Source organism: Ceratina calcarata, unplaced genomic scaffold (genome assembly GCF_001652005.2).
Source record: "Ceratina calcarata isolate Rehan_Ccalc_2016 unplaced genomic scaffold, ASM165200v1 scaffold90, whole genome shotgun sequence".
In the NCBI taxonomy this organism is placed as follows: Eukaryota; Metazoa; Arthropoda; class Insecta; order Hymenoptera; family Apidae; genus Ceratina; species Ceratina calcarata.
Genome location: NW_017180369.1, coordinates 309,492 through 332,417, shown reverse-complemented (window position 1 = coordinate 332,417; position 22,926 = coordinate 309,492). Strand labels below are relative to the sequence as shown.

The following is a 22,926-nucleotide window of genomic DNA, read 5'->3' as shown; positions in this document are numbered from 1 at the left end:
GTATGTAACTCATTAAATATCGAAATTAGAAGAAGAATGCACTATTTTTAATTATAGGAAATGCATTTTTCTAAGGTACATAAACTTTTCGGATTGATTGTATAGCCAATACATCCTTAAATTCATACCGTAAGAATTCGCGGCCCACTGATTCTCAATTCATTGAACACTATCGTCCCAATGAGACGAACTCGATTCGTCGCAAGTGCGATAAATATTTAACGAGAACGTAATCACTCTGTTCAGTTACCGAGATTGCTAGTGCCATCGTGGTACCCGTTCAACCCTAGCCACGGCGTAGCGCACATTCTCACGTTGATATTCCAACTGTACTGGGTAATTTTCTGTATGATGGACGCGAATCTGCTCGACGTGTTGTTCTGTTCCTGGCTGTTGTTCGCTTGCGAACAGATACAGCATTTGAAAAACATCATGAAACCTCTGATGGAATTCAGCGCTACCTTGGACACCGTCGTGCCGCACAGCGGAGAACTGTTCAAGGTGATACGATCGCGTCTCGTCGTAGGAACCAGAAAAAAATCATCGTCTTTCTTTTCACGACAGTAGATTTCGCGTCTGTGTCTACTCGGTTTTATTCTACCTTTCAGTCTACCAGCGCGGAACGAGCGAGGGACGATTTGCCGCCACCGCCTACGCCGCCGCCACCGGGCGAGAACATGCTGGACATGGATCTACGAGGAGTCTACAGCAATCGGACCGATTTCACGGCCACCTTCCGACCCACCGCCGGGATGAACTTCAACGGCGGCGTGGGTCCGAACGGGCTCACCAAGAAACAAGAAATGCTGGTCCGAAGCGCGATCAAATATTGGGTCGAGAGGCACAAGCACATCGTCAGGTACGTACCTCGTTCCGTTCGCGATCTTTTACACTTGATTCTCGACGAGATCCTCGCGACGGACGAAGATTTTCAAAGTGAGGGAATATCGTTGGAAGTCTCGGAATAAAATTGGATTCACCGCGAGACAAGAGAAGCAGCAGCCGTGAATTCTCGCTACGGCGATGCACTCGGGAAACGTTTTTCTCACGTTCGTAGATTAAATTCCCGGAACGAACTTAAATTGCGCCGAGTCGCAATTTCAAAGTTCGTCAGCGTCTTGACTAACCGGGTATAACCCAGTTTCCTATTTCGATTCTCATCTCGAGTCCAGCTGCTACACGGAAACGTAATTTACGGCGACAATGAGAGGAGGACCTTTCACATTTGCGAATCGAAACAATGAGAGACTTCCATTAGGATAATGCCGCGGCTACGTCGGTCGCGTCCGCTAAATGACTGAACTCGTGCCGATTTCGTCTCTGTATTTTTTTGTATTTCTCCCTCGAAATTTAATAGGAAATTCGTCGGTCCACGCTTTTCCGTCTGTTTTAATAAAATTGTCTGACTCGGCGAGAGTCTCGTCTGTGTAACAATTATGAGAAGTATTCCTCAGAAGTTAGAATTGGAAACGACGAACATCGTAGAAAGACAGCCGGAGAGTTAAAAGGATATATCGCTCGGTGTTTCAGACTCGGATTTTATGAAGGCAACTTTTTAATTAAAGAACGTACTCGTTTTAAACATCTCGAGTTTCATTGTTCGCTCAACGAGAGTGGAAACAGTCCAATTGCGCGATCCTAAGTGACCGAAAGTTTCCGCATAAATTACCATTTTTTATGGAATACAGATGGACCCGTGCCTCGACTGTACAGCAAAGAATAAACTCGCGATTACGTTGAAACATCCGAACCGGTCGTAGAATTTTCCCGTGACGTTCGACGTAATTAGACGTATGAAATAAAGAAGCACAATTTACGAAAGTGCCACGTAGGTCGCGTCGCCGGTGAATAATTCAGTCAGAGAAATTTTTTCCGCGGTCGTAAGTGAGCGAACCTCCAAATCAATATTCTGTTTACTCGACGCTTTCTATCGCCCGGCTCTCAGACGTTCAGACGCGAACCCGAGCCGGTACTCACGGGGAACTCGCGTGTCGTGAAACTCCTCGACTGTTTCGACCTGCACCGGAAATGATACGAAGAATTATTCGATAGATTCGTACAATGGCGAACCGTTCGTGGACAAAAAGCTCGCCTGATCATCTTTGAAATTCGCTGGCACGGCGAAATTCGACCGGCGTTCTATCGATTTCGCGTTTCAATAAAGCTTTATAGCTAATCGAACGCGGTTTCGCTCTTCCATCGTTACGCGGGGCAATTCGCTCCACGGCGTCTGAACAATTTCCACCTATTCGGTTAATTTCAAGTGTCGATAAATACTGACATACACACACACACACGGGTTCTTGGACGATGGAGAAACAGAGGGAATGCGTGTATTCCCACGGTGGTCAAGTATTTATTCTAAGAGAGCGCGATATTGACCGCAACTGGGGACGTACCGAGCGGACAATTCAGGGTTTGTTCGACCTGTTCACGTGTATAGGTGTCTGACACGTGTCCGTACACGTTTCACACGTCGACGATGCGCGTTCAACGTTTGCCCTTTGAACATCGCCCACGCGAATCTTTCGTTCTCGCCCCCTAGTCCCACGAAAGTGCACGAAAACCTGTTGCCTCGTGTTCGAGCGTTTCGCTTTCGTTTCGCGAAAATCGATTCGCCACCCCCCCGACGAGCGTACGAACAACCAAATGGAATATTAAACGGTCTGTATACAGTATCTACGTACTTTATACGTTACGTGTACATACGTTCACCTTACAAGCTCCGAGTTCTTGAATCGCGACTTGATCGATTCTACGATAGGAACGAATCGTTCGAACCGTGATTAGTCACAGGAAGAGGAACGATGACTATTTTCTACTGAGAGATCCTCGACGAACGGCCAGAATTTAATTTCAGTAGATCTATCACGGATTTAATAACGATCTCTCCGCCGGATAGTCCTTAGGAGCTCGCCTTAATGGACGGTGCGATCTTAAAGTGGGAATGAACGTGTGTGCCGAGGAATAACTGTTGAACGTCTTTTACTCTACCCCTTTAATACACTTGAAAGTATTGATCATTCGAGTTGAGACAGAGGTAACTCGACGACACGCTCCGTGAAATGCATTATTGAAACGGTAAAAAGGAAGCGCAGAAACGAGCAAGGAGCCAGGGACGGAGAGGTTGTTCAATCATAAACTCCGGACAACTGGTTAATCGCGTTCGTCCAGTGAACTGGGTTAAATTAAAACTTTGTTGTACCGTAGCCACAGGGGATCGTAACAGATTGGGTTTGCCTTGCTCCGAGGGTTTTACCGTCTAATGAGAATACGCGCGGTTCCGACATTCAAATCCACTTGGACGATCATTTAATAATTATTTTCGACGACCGATACCACGTTTTCTCGCTTCGCAGATAAAAGATAAAAGCTTCTATTACTGTGAAAATTGTTGGTATCTTTCAGATTGGTGACTGCGGTGGGTGACGCTTACGGCGTAGCGTTACTGTTACACATGTTGACCACCACCATCACGTTGACTCTACTCGCTTATCAAGCGACCAAGGTAAGTGTTCGTTGCTTCTGCATCGTTTTTTAGACAACGAATCGAAGGCGTTCGTTTACTCGGTAGATACACGGAGTGGACACGTATTCGGCGTCGGTGATCGGCTACCTGCTCTACTCTTTGGGACAAGTATTTTTGCTGTGCATATTTGGAAACCGTCTGATCGAAGAGGTATGTATACTCCGCGCGAGAAAACCTCCACGCACGGGATTCGGATCTCGCGAAGAATATTCGACGCTTCGGATGTGTGATACGGAAAAGTTCTGCAAATAACTGATTCAAACTGTTCCGAGACAATCGCGGAGAACCAAAGGAAAAGAATTTCAAAAATCGCTTTTCTCGCAAATGCGAAAATCCCCGAAACTGTATTTTTCTACCTTTCGGTACTTTCGCGCCTGTTAAAGACGATCTCGAGTGTCACGAACCACGATTACTAATTTCTATGAAGGGATTTTATCATAGCAAAGAATAAACTCGCGATTACGTTGAAACATCCGAACCGGTCGTAGAATTTTCCCGTGACGTTCGACGTAATTAGACGTATGAAATAAAGAAGCACAATTTACGAAAGTGCCACGTAGGTCGCGTCGCCGGTGAATAATTCAGTCAGAGAAATTTTTTCCGCGGTCGTAAGTGAGCGAACCTCCAAATCAATATTCTGTTTACTCGACGCTTTCTATCGCCCGGCTCTCAGACGTTCAGACGCGAACCCGAGCCGGTACTCACGGGGAACTCGCGTGTCGTGAAACTCCTCGACTGTTTCGACCTGCACCGGAAATGATACGAAGAATTATTCGATAGATTCGTACAATGGCGAACCGTTCGTGGACAAAAAGCTCGCCTGATCATCTTTGAAATTCGCTGGCACGGCGAAATTCGACCGGCGTTCTATCGATTTCGCGTTTCAATAAAGCTTTATAGCTAATCGAACGCGGTTTCGCTCTTCCATCGTTACGCGGGGCAATTCGCTCCACGGCGTCTGAACAATTTCCACCTATTCGGTTAATTTCAAGTGTCGATAAATACTGACAAACGCAAACTACTATTTGGCTAACAAGGCTCGAGAGAGAACCGAGTTCTCGTTAAATTCTATTCTTGCAACCTTCTCAGAACCGAACAAGGAACAGATACCTTTTCCAATTCGTATCATTTTACGTTTAAAGTCACGTTCCACAGACTTTTCTGTTACAAACAAATGTCTATACAGAATGAATTCGTTTGTCAGAAAAATCCGCGGTGTATCAATCGTTTTTAAAATATGAACGACGCGTCGAGAGGAACGAACTGTCCCCTCGGTTCTCGTACGAGGGAGATCACGGCTCGAAGGCGTAAAAGAAACGCGAGGGAAAGCCGCGCGGTAAAGAAAGTTTTCAAAGAAAAGGAAGAGAAGCCTCGCGCGTTTCTCTATACACACACACACACGGGTTCTTGGACGATGGAGAAACAGAGGGAATGCGTGTATTCCCACGGTGGTCAAGTATTTATTCTAAGAGAGCGCGATATTGACCGCAACTGGGGACGTACCGAGCGGACAATTCAGGGTTTGTTCGACCTGTTCACGTGTATAGGTGTCTGACACGTGTCCGTACACGTTTCACACGTCGACGATGCGCGTTCAACGTTTGCCCTTTGAACATCGCCCACGCGAATCTTTCGTTCTCGCCCCCTAGTCCCACGAAAGTGCACGAAAACCTGTTGCCTCGTGTTCGAGCGTTTCGCTTTCGTTTCGCGAAAATCGATTCGCCACCCCCCCGACGAGCGTACGAACAACCAAATGGAATATTAAACGGTCTGTATACAGTATCTACGTACTTTATACGTTACGTGTACATACGTTCACCTTACAAGCTCCGAGTTCTTGAATCGCGACTTGATCGATTCTACGATAGGAACGAATCGTTCGAACCGTGATTAGTCACAGGAAGAGGAACGATGACTATTTTCTACTGAGAGATCCTCGACGAACGGCCAGAATTTAATTTCAGTAGATCTATCACGGATTTAATAACGATCTCTCCGCCGGATAGTCCTTAGGAGCTCGCCTTAATGGACGGTGCGATCTTAAAGTGGGAATGAACGTGTGTGCCGAGGAATAACTGTTGAACGTCTTTTACTCTACCCCTTTAATACACTTGAAAGTATTGATCATTCGAGTTGAGACAGAGGTAACTCGACGACACGCTCCGTGAAATGCATTATTGAAACGGTAAAAAGGAAGCGCAGAAACGAGCAAGGAGCCAGGGACGGAGAGGTTGTTCAATCATAAACTCCGGACAACTGGTTAATCGCGTTCGTCCAGTGAACTGGGTTAAATTAAAACTTTGTTGTACCGTAGCCACAGGGGATCGTAACAGATTGGGTTTGCCTTGCTCCGAGGGTTTTACCGTCTAATGAGAATACGCGCGGTTCCGACATTCAAATCCACTTGGACGATCATTTAATAATTATTTTCGACGACCGATACCACGTTTTCTCGCTTCGCAGATAAAAGATAAAAGCTTCTATTACTGTGAAAATTGTTGGTATCTTTCAGATTGGTGACTGCGGTGGGTGACGCTTACGGCGTAGCGTTACTGTTACACATGTTGACCACCACCATCACGTTGACTCTACTCGCTTATCAAGCGACCAAGGTAAGTGTTCGTTGCTTCTGCATCGTTTTTTAGACAACGAATCGAAGGCGTTCGTTTACTCGGTAGATACACGGAGTGGACACGTATTCGGCGTCGGTGATCGGCTACCTGCTCTACTCTTTGGGACAAGTATTTTTGCTGTGCATATTTGGAAACCGTCTGATCGAAGAGGTATGTATACTCCGCGCGAGAAAACCTCCACGCACGGGATTCGGATCTCGCGAAGAATATTCGACGCTTCGGATGTGTGATACGGAAAAGTTCTGCAAATAACTGATTCAAACTGTTCCGAGACAATCGCGGAGAACCAAAGGAAAAGAATTTCAAAAATCGCTTTTCTCGCAAATGCGAAAATCCCCGAAACTGTATTTTTCTACCTTTCGGTACTTTCGCGCCTGTTAAAGACGATCTCGAGTGTCACGAACCACGATTACTAATTTCTATGAAGGGATTTTATCACCTCCCTAGAGCCGAAAATGTTGGTTTCACTAATTGAATTCTGCCTGTACACAATATTCTGAACAGAGTATTCTTACGGTCATAAATTAACAGCGTTGACCGAAGCAACCTGGGAGCGAAAATCTGCGGACTTTCAAGGGTTGACATTATAGAATCAACACTTTAAGGGCTGTCCTTCTGACACGAGCGATCGACAGAAACACGCGTCGAACATTTTTTCAGATCTGCATCCCGTGTTGCACACTGATCATAAATTTAATTGTCTTGTCTTCTAATTTACGCGTGTCTCGCACGCAGAGTTCGTCCGTGATGGAAGCTGCGTATTCGTGTCACTGGTACGACGGTTCGGAAGAGGCCAAGACCTTCGTGCAGATCGTGTGCCAGCAGTGTCAGAAAGCAATGTCGATCTCAGGGGCAAAGTTCTTCACCGTGTCCCTGGATCTGTTCGCTTCGGTGATTACATTTAACATTCTCTACTCAGACGACGAGATCGAATGAAAATAATTTCTCTCCTAACCATTGATTAATTATGAATCGTTTAGGTACTGGGAGCCATGGTCACCTACTTCATGGTGCTGGTGCAGCTCAAGTAAACGTTCGAGATCGCTCGTCTTGGGAGTCGACGTAAAACGGTGTATGCAAACGTGCATGAGATCACTCGACGCGTACTCTTCGTGTCTTGTTATCATATTTTATAGAAGGTTTACACGTACGTATATGGGATCGAAGCTGCGAATTACAGACTCTGAACAGGGTATCTTTCGCCTTTGACGAGTCAACCACAGGAACCGTCCACTTTTATCACTCGCAACGAAGAAAATCGAGTAACAATAGAATCTGTACGACGGTGATTTGCTCAGTCGAAACGAAACATAAATTTGTCAGGAATTATTACCAATTGTTCGAGGAACGAATTATTTTTCGCTACATTTATAGCTAACCATGTATATACGTTCAAATTGTTTCTACCCTTTAAGAGAATTGCAACGAGCGAGACGAATTCGATTTGAGACTCAGAATCTACTCGACTTTTTTAACCGTACTTTAAGAGGCGAGTCGAAAAAAAAACATAATGTAAGTAGCGAGTTGGGGACTCGGACTAGGTCTTAAATAAGTCGCGCTTGCAACTTGCAACGAATGGGAAACATTACGCTGAATATAATCTTGTACAGTATACTGTGATGTAAGCGCGAGGATGTCTAAAATAGTTTTTTACAGATTTTTAACGGTGAACGTTCGCGTCGGTATTTTTCGCACTCGAGAGATTTCTCTCTTGGCGAAACGACGACGCTTGGTAAAAGGATGTCGAACTGATTAACAGTTCCACGCTATGCCGGAAGTTCGCCTTACGAATACCAATCGATTTTTAATTTGCAAGTCGACAATTATTATCGTACGCTGTAGTGTTCCGTGTAAATACGATCGAACGAAATGGTAAACGCGACGACGCGAGTCCGACGAACGACCATCGCAACGTTCCGTTGCTCTTTTTACGACATTTCATCCACTACTCGTGCACGGCAGTTCCTTTGAGCCGTTAATTTTATAAATAATGTACATGAATACCACACGAATTTTTCATATCTCACCGACCAACCGAACGAGAACTAATAATATTTTTCAAACGTAAGTCTGCATAGTAAATAGTTCGACGGACAGGCGTTGAAGAACGTGGCGTAATTTTAATTAACCATAATTTTGTATTCGTAATTACTGTTTACATTAAATACGATCTCTAAAGAAAAATCTCTGTTTTAGCCCGCAGGTAATTAATAATTATAGCAGGTCAGCAATACCAACGCAATGTTTATTATGTGCATTTAATTAGCATGAACGTTAGTGCTGTAATCATATTGTGAATTGAATCGTCAGTATTACAAATCGTTTCTCTCTATGTAAACTACAATATATTTGTCTTACAAAATGTTTCACGGTATTCTCGTAAATAAATATCCCTTACTTCGTTCCGTCTCTCAACGTTGATTCATTAACTTCGCAAGGTTTCCAGCAACAGATTAATTAAAACCAGACGTTTTTCCGTACCAGGTCGAACTTCTCGGTGAAAACTATATTTTTTCCTACTCGTTTATTGAATAAACGTGGATCGATCGAAGTTATAATTATTCATAGACACGAACGAACGAACGGACCGAGAGTCCGATCGACAATTCCTGTTTTTCCTGTCGACGCATAAAATTCGAAAATACGTTCGACGCTCTGTTCACCTGATGTCCGTGCGAGAAGCTCGGTTATTAAAAATAGAGGGAAACGAGTGAATCGATACGAGTTTATTGTTTAACACAAATCCTTACGTGATCGCGGAGAAACGCGCGCATGCCCGACATGCAACGCGGCTTTTACCAGAAAATAGTTTCGATCGGCCGACCTCCGTCCTATGATAAATAGGTCTTCCTCTTTCACAGCATCCTTCCTTCCCTTTCCTTGATCGGAACGCGCAAACCGGGATACCAACCAGCCGGCCCGGAATACGAATTCGAAATCGGTTCGAGGCATCCTACGAGTATCGGTGACGAGGGTTCGATACTTCCCGATACTTTAGAAATTTTACGACGCGAGTCAACAGAATGGAGATTTAAGACGGTCGGGAAAAACGACGAAAGAAAAACCAATTCTATTGAGAGTCGATCGTACGACGATTGATTCTTTCTATCTATAGTCATCGCATATCGAGAGAACCGTGACTAGTAGGGATGCGATCGAGTAGCCAAGATTTAAAGGCGCATGATATGACATTTTTCTACTATTTGTATAAGAAACCTTTCTTAAGACTAGGCTACTACCCCCGTTAGGCGAACCCCGTTAGGTTCTCACTTAACACCCATGAATCGTCTTGCAATAGAATAATGCAGACGATAATGATGCATAATTAAGATCAATTATCCTACAGTCAACAAAACTACTTAATTTTTTACTGGTGCCTCTTCGGTGGGCCGCGGTAGCAGTCGTACAACCGCAATCCCCGGATCTCCGACTTGCCGGGGGTCCGGGCCCACCGGGAGGACAACCTTCCTTTTTACTGCCTGACTTCCTTCGTTTCGACATTTTATGTCCTGCTCTCGAATTTGAAGAATTACTTATTTATATTTTCGTTTCGACATTTTATGTCCTACTCTCAAATTTGAAGAATTACTTATTTATATGTGTTAGAGAATCCTTTAATATACACGGCATATACAACGAGCAGTCTGGACGGTAAAAAAAAAGACAGAAATGCAAGGTATTTCATAAAATGCGATAAAAATGGAAGTGAAAAGAAAGGACTGGTTGAATCATAACTGTGACAAAAAAATGAGCTCGTTTCTCACGTTTCATTCACTCGACAAACATAATTTGAGACGGACTCGGTAACACGATGGAGCACGGATTTGGTCCCGAGGGAAGACCGAGGGAGCGAGCTACGAATAAATAAATGAAGACGAGTTCCGAGGGGAATAGCAGATCCCCGAACGTGGACCTGGTCATCGTAGGCGTACAGGGAGAAAGCCTAGAGTCAATGTGACGGAAGGAAATTGGCGCGAACCAACCCCCGGTCGCATGCGCAGCATCCGAGTGACTCCGTCGGTAGCTTCGATCGTCCAGGGGTTGGCATCGTCGTCGACGGGCGAACAGCCCGTGTTCTCATGTTTCCGCGATGCGATCCGTGTTGGACCCGTGCATTTGGCTGGTTTCGCGATAGAACGAGGGAGATTGATCGCGTGCCCGGGACACCGCGTCTCGTCGAACCGCGGGACTCTCGCGGGGTGGTTCCCTGACGGAACGAGCGACCAGAGAGGTTCGCCGCGTCCCTCGCGAGGCACCAACGAGACCGCGTAAGAGATGCCGTGCTCCAGTGTCTCCGCTCGTCCCGCGATTCAACGACGCGATCCCGTGTGAGACCTCGTGCGAATTCCCTCCGACCGTTGGCTGCTAATCGTACGACCGCGACGGCTCGTCACGGATTCGGGGGATCACGACACGCGATGTACGTCTGGCTACCCGCTCGCGGTCCACTGCTCCGTTTCCGCGTCGATCGATTCGACGGAGAGTAGAACCGTGCGGACCCGGGGAGATCGATCACGGTTACGCGGCGCGCGACCGACCGATCGTGCACAACATCGTCATCGATCGACTCGACTCTGGGAAAAATAGGTTAACGGTAGTGGTGTCCGCGTGGGCGAACGCATTCGGAGATTCGCGGGCGAGGCGGGCGGACGGACGGACGGACGGTCTTTCTCCCGGTCTGTGCGGATGGGAAGCGAGCGCGTTTGAAACAGCCGAGCCATGGGACGGTCGGTCGGCGAGCGCGAGACCACCGGTCGTCCGTCGGGGATCCAGGCCGAGATCCGCGAGGTTCGCGCCGTTCATCGTCGCGATGCGTTACGTAATCGGTGCACGGAGACGACGGTGCGAGATCGTTCCGGGGAGTGTGTCGGCGTGGCCAGAGCTCGATAAGAATGAAGCTTAGAAACGTGAACGGGGCTCGTTGAAAGATCTCCTCCGCTCGCCAACGAGTAGTCACCGTGTCTGACAATAAAATCGAAACGGTCGGCCCGATCGTTCTAATTAAATCGCGGTCAAGCGTCGACTTCGCGGCCCGGATCGTGTCGTGCCTCGACGAGAGTACAGTGTGATTAACGCGCTACGATAACAGCGTGGAGTTCAAACGGAGACACACGCGGTCGAAACGAGAGAATCAGGAATAGGAGGAGGAGGAGGAGGAGGAGTTGTGATCGAATTTATAGTATTTTATACCAGTGGCAGTATTAAGTGTTAATCAGAGTGGCCCGCGGTGGGGGCGGTTAATGAGATGCTTCTTGGGAAACACCGATAACCATAGGGACAAAAACTGCGAGCGGCAGGAGGAGGCGAAGCCTCCCGCCGCGGAAACAATGTCGTAAGTTCATTTTCTCATCGTAATCGCATCGAGACTAAACCACTTCAATACGCGTATCGATCGCTACCGATGCAAATCTGCGGTCTACTCTCTCTCTCCTCCCGATGGGACGAACGCCTACCGTCACGGATTCACGTTTGTTCAAACATTTTTACGCGACTTCTCGCAAACATCGGAACGCCCGATCGAGACTGAACGCATTAATCAGAACGCAATCGTATGAAATAACGATCTAGTTTGAATCGAACGACGTTGATAAATTTCATGTTTTCCAGCAGTACGAAACAGTATCATCTTATCGATTCGACGTGTGCGGTAAAAGATATTAAATTGTAAGGGTCACGAGTATATACGTTCTTATTGGATGCCAGAGACCGAAGATTATCGGAGGTTTTATGAGACCGCAATTGCAATCTTCGGGATTGGAATCCATAAATACAACAAGCTCGATAAAACTCTGTAGAATCGTGTACGATCAACAGCTGGGGACCGTGTTAATTACGATCGAACGTCTGGACAAGCCCGATCGGTTTCGGAACGTAAATCGTTTAAAAACTGTTTACACGTAAATACGAACGACGTCGCACACGTTATAAATTTTTATTACCAGCGATCGAGATGAATAGGCGGACGATACGGCGAAACCGCAGTGTAGTAACGCGTTCACGTAAAACGGAATTAGTCGATGTACGTGCGTTTAATCCGACTGTTCAATTACGGCCGAGATTAATTATTGCAGTCCTTCGTTCATGGGCGAGATGAGATTAATGAAACGATGTTACGACCAGTGTAAATCACGATTGGACTTGTGTTCAATGAAACTCTACGGCACGTGTAGTTGATTAAATTCGAGAGACCAAGTTTCAGCAAGTATGAAAATCACACACAAGTTTGTTGTTTTCGATATTCAAGACAATTTAGATTCGTCGTAGGGTTTCTTTCTAAAAAAATTCAGTGCCGACCGTGAATCAGGTTCTGGCCTACGATTAATTTAACAGGGGATGGAAAGGGTTTTCTATTCACGAATATACCCCGCGAGTCTCGTTCGGTACTTTCTCAAGGGCCAGCGCTTCGTCGCGTCGAGCTTTTTTATAAATGCATAAAATCTGCGGTCCACCGACGACTTCTGCCAACGAAAATGGAAACAGGAACGGCTAAACGCGTTTGTAAAATGTACTCATGATCGGTCAGAGGTCTGTCTCGGGTCGGAAAAATCGGAGAACAATCGATTTCGCGTATACTTTCGATGACGAGGGGTCAGAGTTCGCTCGTTTCGGGTTTTCTCGACGCCGATGAACCCGCGACGTGATTCAAAAGCATCGGACACACGCGTCAATCAGCGTCGTTGAGCGCACCTCGGAGTCGCTCGTACTCGAGAGAGCACCGATGTCAGTCGAGCCGCGAACTCCGACCGTGAGGCTGGCACGCGGTTTGCTCTTCGCGGGCGCGACAGTACGCATTCGTGCACCGGTCCGTGGAAATCGCGCGTTCACCCCGATGGACCACGCGAGAAGAGAGCAAGACAAGCGACTTCTGGGTAATCGATTCACGACATATGAGAAAAATCTGACATCGCGTCGCGTCTTTCACCCTCACTTTACATCGCCTACTCTTTTTTCCTGTCGAACGAAAGCTCGATCGCTGACGATCGTCACAGATTATGATTTTATTTTTACAGAGATCCAAGTTGACGAATTTAGAGCAGAAAAACCTCCGATAGAATCATTGCTACGTAGCTCTCGTCACAGACACACAGATCGAACAATGATTCGACGATTGACGACAAGTCTGTCCAAGTCGTATAAGAATTTACGCGTAATTGGCATTGAAAGGAAAAGTAAAACAGTGAACCGTGAAGTACGTGAAAAGTACGTCTCGACGAAAGAAATCGTCAAGTGTAGTTCGTCTACTTTCCCAATAAGCGTATTTTATACGAAATCATTTTGTTCACAAAACAATTGAATAGTTGTCGATAGATTTATTTGTTTAATGAAAGGAACGTGGACTGAAAGTAATTCATGTTTAAAAAAAAAAAACAGAATAAATTATTCGTACCGCAACGTTAAAGTTCATACGAGCATATTTCCAAATGATTTTTCACTGAAAACTGGTTTGAAAGAGGAAAACAGCAGTGCTTCCTCGTATCGAAATAATGCAATACGAGATTCACGTTCGATTGCTCGAACTCGGGCTCGTTGAACGTGCTTCACGGGAACAAAAGAACATTTGATAAACGTCGATTTGCCAGCGAACCGGGGAGTATTCAAAATTCGAGAATCATACGAGCATGCAAATTACAGACGTCACGAATTACCAACGGTTCCTCCGGTGAATAATTGAACCAGTTCGATCGGGTTAGACGTAAAAACAGGAGTCGAGCTCGTGCTCAAAGCTGCGATAGCCGCTACTATTTCGACGCATCGAAAAATCTACCGAGCAAAAGTTACCCCAGTAAACTTCGTTATGAAAATGTATTTTACGTAATCGCGAAACTCTGCGAGATCCTGCGAGACGTTGCGGAGGTAATCTTGACGTCGTTACTCTCTTTAAAACTGAGCTTATTCCTACGAAGGAACTTCGAGCAACGAGGATAACGGGATTTCATCGCTTATACAACTAATCGTGGCGGATTATAAACGAGTAGGCAACGAGGCTGTGATCTACGTTTAGAAACTCGTATCGAAAACGCGAGTTTCGAGCAACGACGATCGTTCGTGCGTGTCTCAGGCGAGACTTTGACGATATCGTTCGTCCCGTTAAAACGTTCGTGTTCTTGATGAAAAGTTCGCCAACTCGAAGAAAATACAATGTTAATAATGCAAGATGTACGCGCGAAACTTTTATTCTAACTTCCACGATTCGTACATCGTTCGACGGCTAAATTATCCAACTTTTCACAGCTCCCTTGTCAATAGTTTTTATTGGACTGTAGCACGTACGCGCGTTTGTATCAGACGGAGTCGACGTTACCGTTTCTTTAACATCGTTTACTTTATTCGCGAGAACCGATGTAATTGTCGATCGGCGAACGAGGATAGGTAGTAAAATTTGTGCACGCACATGTTAATTTTCGGCCATTGTGACGTACGCGAACTGTCGCATTGTTAGATTTCTACCAAACGCGAGCTGTTTCGTCGTCGGCGTTGCACCGTGTAACGATCCTGATTCAGGAATGGACACTACAACGGAATTCGGAATGATTAATAAACGGGAGCGTGTCTCGAGTGAATAAGAGAACGAGAGAGAGTCGTGTAACGAGGATACACGTAAATACGAGCCACGGGACAAAATTAGCTGCTTCATAAATGTCGGATAACTAAATCACGAGACACTAGATTTAGCGTTCTGATCAATTAGAAGCCTTGCATTGAAATTAAGAGGTGGGAGAGAGCGTCGCGCGTCACGCTAGTAAAAATAGTCGCGTTCATGAATTCTTGAAAGTTTCCCTTTTGGTATTGGTCTCAAGGTCGGCAAAAAACGCGACAATGGGAATTTTTTAAAATCGTAGTCAGAAACATCTGCACGTGTCGTTCATTTTCATCGTACACACCCTCTTCTTATATTCACATTTTATAACTTGGAAATCTGGACCTGCCAAAGATCGGATCTTTGAAATCTCTCACGTCCGACGAAAGTTAAAAAATGTTGATATAATTAGAAAAATTTGGTAAGACGTTCGAACGGAGCATCAAGTGCGTGAATGATTCGTAGAACTCGATCTGGACTACTTAGAGAAAAGGGAAGGCAAGACAATAATCTATGAAGAAGCCGAGAGCGGATCGAAGGAGGAAGAAAGTCCCGCAGACACTCTGGATCGTGTCAAAGTCGTGTTTCTCGGAGCACCTAGGGTCGGAAAGTCCAGCATAATTAGGGTGAGCACTAATTTCACTCGATTAAACCGACACCCCGACTGATCCACGAATAAAGTGTATCGTTCCTCCCCTTCGACGACCGACTTTCCACGTTTTATTATTTCGCGTCATACCGAACCTGATTTTCGGTTTTCGTGACCCAAACTACGCGAGTCACAGTTTTCATTAAAATATGCAAATGAGAATCCTGGGATTTGTATCGCGAAAAGTTATCGTGCTGTTCAATCGAAAGGCACGGATAAGCGACGCCTGATTATAGATAACGCGAGCACAGAGACTGTATTTTCTATCTTTCTAAAAAGATTGTAAATAACTAGCGTTCGAATTTATAGACGATATCCAAGCGAAATGACAGACAAGGAAATGTGATTTGAACAGGAAATGAGGATTTAATAGTCCCGATATATTTTCAATCGATCAGTCTGCCAAGTCGTCCAGCTATTCAACTGAACTGCGATGAACGTTGCTCCGCAAGACGTGAATGACTTCCGCTCATTTCCGGGACCAGTTTCCGGTTAAACGTCGTCCCTTGAGGAAATTGAAAGTCGTTCCAAGAGGAACGCAGGGTATTCGATTGCCTAATACGTCGATACAACGTTTTCTGTTCAACACTTCCTTCGACCGACTCTAAATTCTCACAAAGATCGCCTCTCGAGAGACGGGAAACGACGATCGTTTCTTAGAGCTCAGAAAATATTTCGCGGACGAATTCTTATTAAAAAAAAAATGTATTTTGAAAGATACGAATTTCTTTTTCGCTTTCTACTGGAGCATCGGAGAGCGAGTATCCATAGCGAAGCAACAGGCGATACATTCTGAATGACAATGCACACGCTCGAAAAATCTGAATCCTCGCGAAACAATAGAATCCTTTATCCATTTTATTTCTTATACATTTTTCTATCATACGTCCGGGAAGGACATAACGTAACTGTCCCCAGAAACAATCATGTTCCTCCGCTTGAGAGGTCGACGGATATCCCAGAATTCTCTACGTTTATTTCATACCGGCGTATGACGGATCGGAAACGGTTGTTGGTATTTTAGTCGCCGTTTGTCGATTGCAGCAATTCGTCTGGAGCGAATTCTCCGAGGAATACAAGGCTACCGAACGGAGGGAGACTTTCTATCCGAGCGTGGTACTCGCCGATCGATTGTACGAGCTAAAGATCACGGATCTACCGACGATCCCGTACTTTCCAGTTAGCTCGTACCTCGAATGGACCGAATTTCGCTACTACGGGCTGCGAAGTGCGAACGCTTACGTGCTCGTGTTCGATCTGAGCAATCAGGACACGTTTCAAGTACGTATTTTCGAGCATCGATCATTTAGACAGCTTTTGTAAAAAATGACGAGAATTAGTATTCCCGATGAAATGACCACACGAGTTAATTCGTCTCTCACGCGCAATCCTCTAGCGATACAATAGAGAAAAGGCATTGACCTCGTAGTTGTCAGCTTTATTCTTTCCGCGTGTTAACATCGTTTTTTAAAAGTTTCGAATAAACGAGTTTGCGTGCCACGGGGAGAAACTCTTTAAGAGATTTTCCACCCCAATTGCCGCCAGACAGCCCCATTTCATTACAGCAGTTTCTTCGACGGAAGGGAGTGGAAACCTTCTTTATTTTATCGTTGTTGTCATACCACTTTGCACTTTTCCCTTCCCACGCGAAGAAGGTTTATTAGCGAATACCGCCGGGGGTTCGAACTTCTGATCAGAATCATTGTTAAACGCCTCGTCCGAGTCCGACGGGACGTCGTAAAAATTCGAGAAACGAAGAGGAAGCGCATATCCGAATAGCCGGCAAATAGAAATGCACGCGTTTATGAAAATTCCAATAGGAGCTGTACGAGAGACACAGTTTTCCTATTTCAGCTTCTCGAATAAAATTCTGAATGCGTTCCATTAAATTGAACACGGAAATCAAGACACGCCGCTAATATCGCAGCCCGTTTCCCTTCACGATCCATCGTCCTCGATGCAAAATCTCATTCAAATATAGAAAGTTTTTCCGACTCGCTTCCTCAACGTGCCGTTCCCGAATTATATAGAGTTCGATATTCTTTCAAAGTATTTTCGAGTTTCAAAGACACGGTGAGTCACACGGTTAACTTTCGAACCCTTTCCCATGGACTTGCACGCCCGTTCAAAGAAAATACGTTCAACGCCCCAAATCGATTCCACTCCCATTTAGCTGATACCTCGCACGATCGCGTCACGTACTACGTATTTTCTAAAACGGTTTTAATTTTCTCGCTACAGTACATTAAGACGTTACGAGACCAAATCTACGAGGCACGAGACATGAGGGGCGTACCATTATTGGTAGTTGGGAACAAGCAAGACGAATTGTCGCCTGCGGTCGCGTCCGGGACCCGATACAGGGACATCGTCAATCTCGTTCGGAAGCACTGGCGATGCGGTTACGTCGAATGCAGCGCAAGATTTAACTGCCGTGTTGTACAGGTACCAGCGACACTCTGTATCATTTGTATCGCGATCATGCCCTGGCCAAGCCCGAAACGTACCGTACGTATCGCACCTGTGAGACGATCAGAGGTAGTTCGATCACGGGAGAAACACGCGTTCCGTTCTAACGACGGAAACGTCTGCTTTTGCCGGAAAACTTGTTGGCAATTCAAGATTCTCGTGAATACGGAATGAAATCGTTCGACTTAATCGGAGCTATTTCGTGAAACGACGTCGGGAATTCCCTGGCGATGAGCAGTCACTTTAAACGAGGGCAGAAACGTATTCCCGAGCGAATTTATGAAACAAGGGCTTCGGACGTATTCGAATTATCCCGTTACCGCGGCGGTCTGTCTCCGGAACGAGTCGAGACGTTCGAGTGAATTTCCAATTCTTCTGATCGACAGGTGTTCAGGGAGCTGATGAAGAGCATCCAGGCCGTGGAAGGCAGGCCACCCTCGCCGACGCCGGCCCCTTCGCAACCCTTACGATCTTACCCGCAGGACACCGCGGACAAGTGTATTCTTCTCTGACATTGAAGTCAGAGAACGAACACGCTCGAATTTCGTGGGCACGTCGCGAAAAGAAGCTGCCTCTACCTGTACTACAACGCAGGATCGTAGCCGATGGCACGAGAGATGGTAACGAGAGGACCGATTCGTGGGAGGATCGAAAACGAGATGGTCAACGTGAACGCTCGCAACTCCCAGAGTAATTTATTCCTCCGGTCCTGTGGCCGAGATACGAAATGGAGATCCGTCGATCTGTCTCCTCGGATGATCAATAACGTCGAGAGCGCGGCACTTAATATTCTTTCGCGGTATTTAAATTTCATTTCTTTCAACGACGATCTTTTACGCATCGACGGAAGAGATTCTAGATTCAGTGTGAGGGTCGCAGATGTTTTAATTGCCGCGTAACTAAAATTTCTACGAGTCTCAATCGTCAATTGCCCGCTGGTTCTTCGACCGAATTAAACATCTAATTGTTTGTCTGCGATCCGATTTCTTCTCAGCCTCACAAATACCGGAAGTACAAATCGAAACGAGCAATGAAAAACGACTTCGTTTACTTTTCTCACAGATCGTTTCTTTCGTTCGTTGGATCGCTGAGAAGAACCGTGCACACGGTGTCACGAGATTAACCACGAGAGTAAAAGTACTTTCTACCAAATCGAGGGAACGTTCAGATTTCGTCTGCCAGTATCCCCGTGGAAACTGCTCACCGTATAGAACACTCTACGCGGAAAAATAATGCAATCATGTTGTACAACTGCCCTTTCGCGTCGTCAACGTCGGGAAGGTAGCAAAATACGCATAATGTATATGTATGTACGAAACCAACTGCCGAATCCTTCGCACGATTAACTTCCCAGCCCGTTTGTTTCACAATCGATTCACGTGCGCTACACGCGAGATGATCGACGTACCAATCGATTTATTTGCATTTCCACCCAAAACCCTCTCGACTCCAAGTTATACGAATTATTTCAAAGAAAACAGATTTCGCTCTACTGTTACTTTGTCTGTGATATCATTTATAATTTACTGCCGTGTACTCGTGTTACACCGTTGCTTTCATTTATTTTTCAGCAATGCGTTCGGCCTAATAATAATAATAATAATAATAGTACTAATAAGAATAATAATGATGATGATACGATAATATTAAAGATAACGACGGTAATAATATTAGTAATAATGACAATGATAATAGCGAACAAATAAATGTAATAATATAGCGTGTTATTGAGAGTTTACCTCAGAGCAAGCAATAGTGTGTATACAATACATACATATTATATATTTTAATATACCGTTAAGGAATTCTAATCACAGCTGGTAAAGGTAGCTGTCGACGTTGTGAAATACCGTGCACACACCTACATGTATGCAAGTCTTTGAAAAACAAAAAAAACATGTGTTTTAACCGTTGTTATCGTTTGTACGTACATATTTTAACGCAGAACCTGACACCGTTGCCTCGGTACGACGTAACAATAATAGTTGAACGAGAGAAATAGATTACCTATCGTTTCACCAATTGTTGATCACCGCGATAGATCGTTGATTTCCGAGCACCTCTCAGTGTCGACGACTGTCAAGTACGTCGAACAGGCCGATTACACGCGTAAAACATAAGCTCAGAACGTCGAGTTTACGAGTGAATAAGGGCACGCGGTACCCCGACGGGCTCGTACTCGCCCTCGCTATCGCGTCCCTTCATATTACGCGAAACATACAAACATGTGTTCGTTGGAAAAAAAAATAAAACCATAAATCTTTGTACCGAAATAGCGAGTTTAGACGACGTAACGAAACTTCGGCACGAATTTGTACAGCTACGAAATGTGCATCGAGGAACCCGTCGTTTTACATATAAAATATTGTGCATTGTTTTGTATGCAGAAATAATGCAATAAAAAAAAAAAAATGATCGAACCACGGCTCTCATCTGTCCTTTCCGTTAGGTCTCAATAAAATTTCAGACCCGACGTCGAAACAAAAGAGAGCAAGCGTCGTTTAAACGCTGCGACGAATTCGATTCGATTCGAGATTCGACGTTTCACCTCGGAGCGATGATTCAGTTTGACGGCCAACCAAATTTACACAAGAGTCAGAATGAAAGACAAAAATAAGTAACGAAGGAGATCAGTTTTCCTTCACGACCGATGAGTTTATCCGTGTCACTATAAATGCGACTCGGCGACCTGTCTAGAAGAGGAATTTCGGAACGATGTCCCTGACCGCGAGAGGTTTAAGATGCGCGCACCTGACCAGGGCGATTCTGATCACCGCGACGAATCGCAACAACGGCGTCAATCTACGGGGACTACGACACGTATTGACGGTTGGGATTGATTTACCGATGTACGAGGTTACTCGCAGCCAATTTGCTTTTCCAAATTTTTATCGTTCTCACTTCCTCTGATAGAATAATAACGAATACAAGAATTCCCTTAGTAGAATGAGACTCCTAATTTTTGTATAAAACAACGTGTTTCATTTTTATAATCGCAACGATGCGAAATAATGAAATTAAAGGTGAGCACGACGAGAGGTGCCCCTAGTACGAGTACGAACTTGAAGGAGGCCCTCAACGAAAAGATTCCCGTGCACTATGACTTGTTGAGGAATATCCGTCAACAATACGGATCCGCGGTGATCAGTCGGATCACCGTGGAAAATATGTACAACGGCCTGAGAGGCGTGAACAGCATGGTCCGAGATACGTGCGAGACCGACCCGAAGCACGGGGTGAATACTCAGTTGATTTGTGGCGACGACAAGTCGACTCGTTTCAAAAACGAATCCTTACGAACAGATCAAATACAGAGGATTGACGATACCGGAAGTGGTCACGCTTTTACCTCGCGAGGGAAGGTCCCCGAGCGCCGAAGCCGTGTTTTGGCTGTTGTTGACCGGCGACATTCCGACGCAAGAACAGACGGCGTCTCTGATCGCCGACTGGTCCTTGCGTCGTCAAAAGAGGAAGGACTGGTGGTCGGGACCGAGCGGTGGAATCGTTGGCTCCGTTTTACAGACTCTACCGAAGTCGACTCCGCCAATCGGGAAATTGTCCGTCGCCCTTACCGTCTTCGAGTCCGGCAAACATACGAAGGAAGCTTTGAAAAACGGAGCTTTGACGCACACGCATTGGGAAGTGAGTCAAAGCGACCGAATGATCAAACCTTCCACACGGTGGGATTTCTGGTTCACGGAATTACGTTACTTTCAGTATACGTACGAAGACGGAATGGAACTGTTAGCGACCTTGCCGGCGATAATCGGCCTGGTCGCTAAGAACGAGGTAAAGAACGTCAAAGAAGAAGGTGTCGATTGGGTACAATTTCTGTCGGAGTATTTATGCAACGCGTTCAACATTTCGAAAATTCAGAAGCAGCCCTTAGTGGACTTTCTTCGACTGTACACGGTTTTGAACGCGTGAGTAAACCTTCCGTCTCGAAGCTGAACGACATTACAAATATCACAGACGTTATTGTCCGTCAGCGATGACAACGGGGGACTTCCTAGCATACACGTTACGGAAATACTCGGGGCATCTCAATTATGCATCAATCAAACTTTGGCCGCGGGAGCCTTGGCACACTCTAACGAGCCCGAGAGTGGTACGCTGTCGCAAGTAAACGAATTTTAACGATATTGAATAAATGAACGCGACTTCCGCGCGATATAATCTCGATTAAAATACATTTTCGTGCTACGCAGTATATGGAATTCCAAGCGAGACTGCAACGTCTCTTTGGCCGAGAGACGAAGGATGAGAAGTTGAGAAATTACGTGGCCACGTTGATAAAGAAAGACAAATTGATTGGCTACAAGGAAGGAGAGTTTTGCGATCCCCGATACACCGCATTACTAAATTATGCTAGGGAACATATCCCGAACGACACAGGTTTAAAGGTACACGGCGTGGATCTCTTCATCTTCGAAATTTGTATTCTTTCGATGCAATTTTAATTATGCCTCATATTAAAAGTTCTCATCTCTTTCGTCTCCAGCTGTCGAAAACCGTTAGCCAGATAGTGACGAAAATGATGAAGGCCGCGAAAGGGAAAAGCGTCTGTCCCGAACAGAGTACAATCGCCGGGCCAATTTTCGAAGTACTCGATTTCTAGTTAATAAAAATATCGTCGACGTATCGCGTATACTAATTAATACCCTAATTGCTCAAGTTCTACGGACTGAGAGACATGAAGTTCAATCAAGTACTGCTGTGCATGTCGCGATGCCTGGGTGCCGTTGCATCCATCATTTGGACGAAAGCGGTGAACGGTTCGATCGAACAACCGACGTCGAGAAGCACGTATACTTATTACAGTTCGCTCCAAGGGATACGAGGAAAACGTAAACGACTGAAGCAGATGAAGCAATCTCAAAAATGATCGCTACTCCTTTTCTAACAAAATTTTCAAGTACAACGCTCTATGTAATTTTCCAATGTCTATTACACGTCGCGATGAAACGTAAATTTGTATTCCTCGTTTAAATAAAGTACATTCACGTTTTGAGAACGACTGTTCGACGATTTAAAAATTCCTCAACCGTCGATAAAAATGATAACGACG

At 45.4% G+C, this 22,926-nt stretch overlaps 3 protein-coding genes across 4 annotated transcripts in view; all 3 read left to right on the top strand.

Moving 5' to 3' along the window:
• Nucleotides 1-8,531, top strand: part of Orco (odorant receptor co-receptor) — a 13,541-nt gene extending 5,010 nt beyond the window's left edge. For both annotated transcript variants that reach the window (XM_026818919.1, XM_018035494.2), the window contains exons 4-9: nt 247-501; nt 609-859; nt 3,409-3,508; nt 3,575-3,679; nt 6,898-7,053; nt 7,143-8,531. In XM_026818919.1, the coding sequence (XP_026674720.1) occupies nt 247-501; nt 609-859; nt 3,409-3,508; nt 3,575-3,679; nt 6,898-7,053; nt 7,143-7,193 (918 nt within the window). In that variant the 3' untranslated portion in view covers nt 7,194-8,531. The remainder of the gene's footprint in view (nt 1-246; nt 502-608; nt 860-3,408; nt 3,509-3,574; nt 3,680-6,897; nt 7,054-7,142) is intronic.
• Nucleotides 8,532-11,516: 2,985 nt separating this feature from the next.
• On the top strand, nt 11,517-20,278 carry LOC108631514 (ras-like protein family member 10B). The gene is made up of 5 exons (XM_018035488.2): nt 11,517-13,031; nt 15,206-15,366; nt 16,434-16,670; nt 17,631-17,834; nt 18,245-20,278. The coding sequence occupies exons 1-5, from the start codon at nt 12,881-12,883 to the stop codon at nt 18,368-18,370; spliced, it is 879 nt and encodes a 292-aa protein (XP_017890977.1). The 5' UTR covers nt 11,517-12,880; the 3' UTR covers nt 18,371-20,278.
• Nucleotides 20,279-20,385: 107 nt separating this feature from the next.
• Nucleotides 20,386-22,835, top strand: LOC108631428 (citrate synthase, mitochondrial). The gene is made up of 6 exons (XM_026818920.1): nt 20,386-21,094; nt 21,162-21,781; nt 21,848-21,980; nt 22,067-22,261; nt 22,360-22,461; nt 22,534-22,835. The coding sequence occupies exons 1-6, from the start codon at nt 20,870-20,872 to the stop codon at nt 22,741-22,743; spliced, it is 1,485 nt and encodes a 494-aa protein (XP_026674721.1). The 5' UTR covers nt 20,386-20,869; the 3' UTR covers nt 22,744-22,835.
• The last annotated feature ends 91 nt before the right edge of the window (nt 22,836-22,926 follow it).

Bases quoted from the DNA above. Each gene is read 5' to 3' on its own strand.
- LOC108631514 (XM_018035488.2), top strand. From the start codon at position 12,881: ATGTCAGTCGAGCCGCGAACTCCGACCGTGAGGCTGGCACGCGGTTTG. The intron at 13,032-15,205 runs GTAATCGATTCA...AATGATTCGTAG, and splicing joins GCAAGACAAGCGACTTCTGG to AACTCGATCTGGACTACTTA. The intron at 16,671-17,630 runs GTACGTATTTTC...TTCTCGCTACAG, and splicing joins GCAATCAGGACACGTTTCAA to TACATTAAGACGTTACGAGA.
- LOC108631428 (XM_026818920.1), top strand. From the start codon at position 20,870: ATGAAATTAAAGGTGAGCACGACGAGAGGTGCCCCTAGTACGAGTACG. The intron at 21,782-21,847 runs GTGAGTAAACCT...ATTGTCCGTCAG, and splicing joins CTGTACACGGTTTTGAACGC to CGATGACAACGGGGGACTTC. The intron at 21,981-22,066 runs GTAAACGAATTT...CGTGCTACGCAG, and splicing joins AGAGTGGTACGCTGTCGCAA to TATATGGAATTCCAAGCGAG.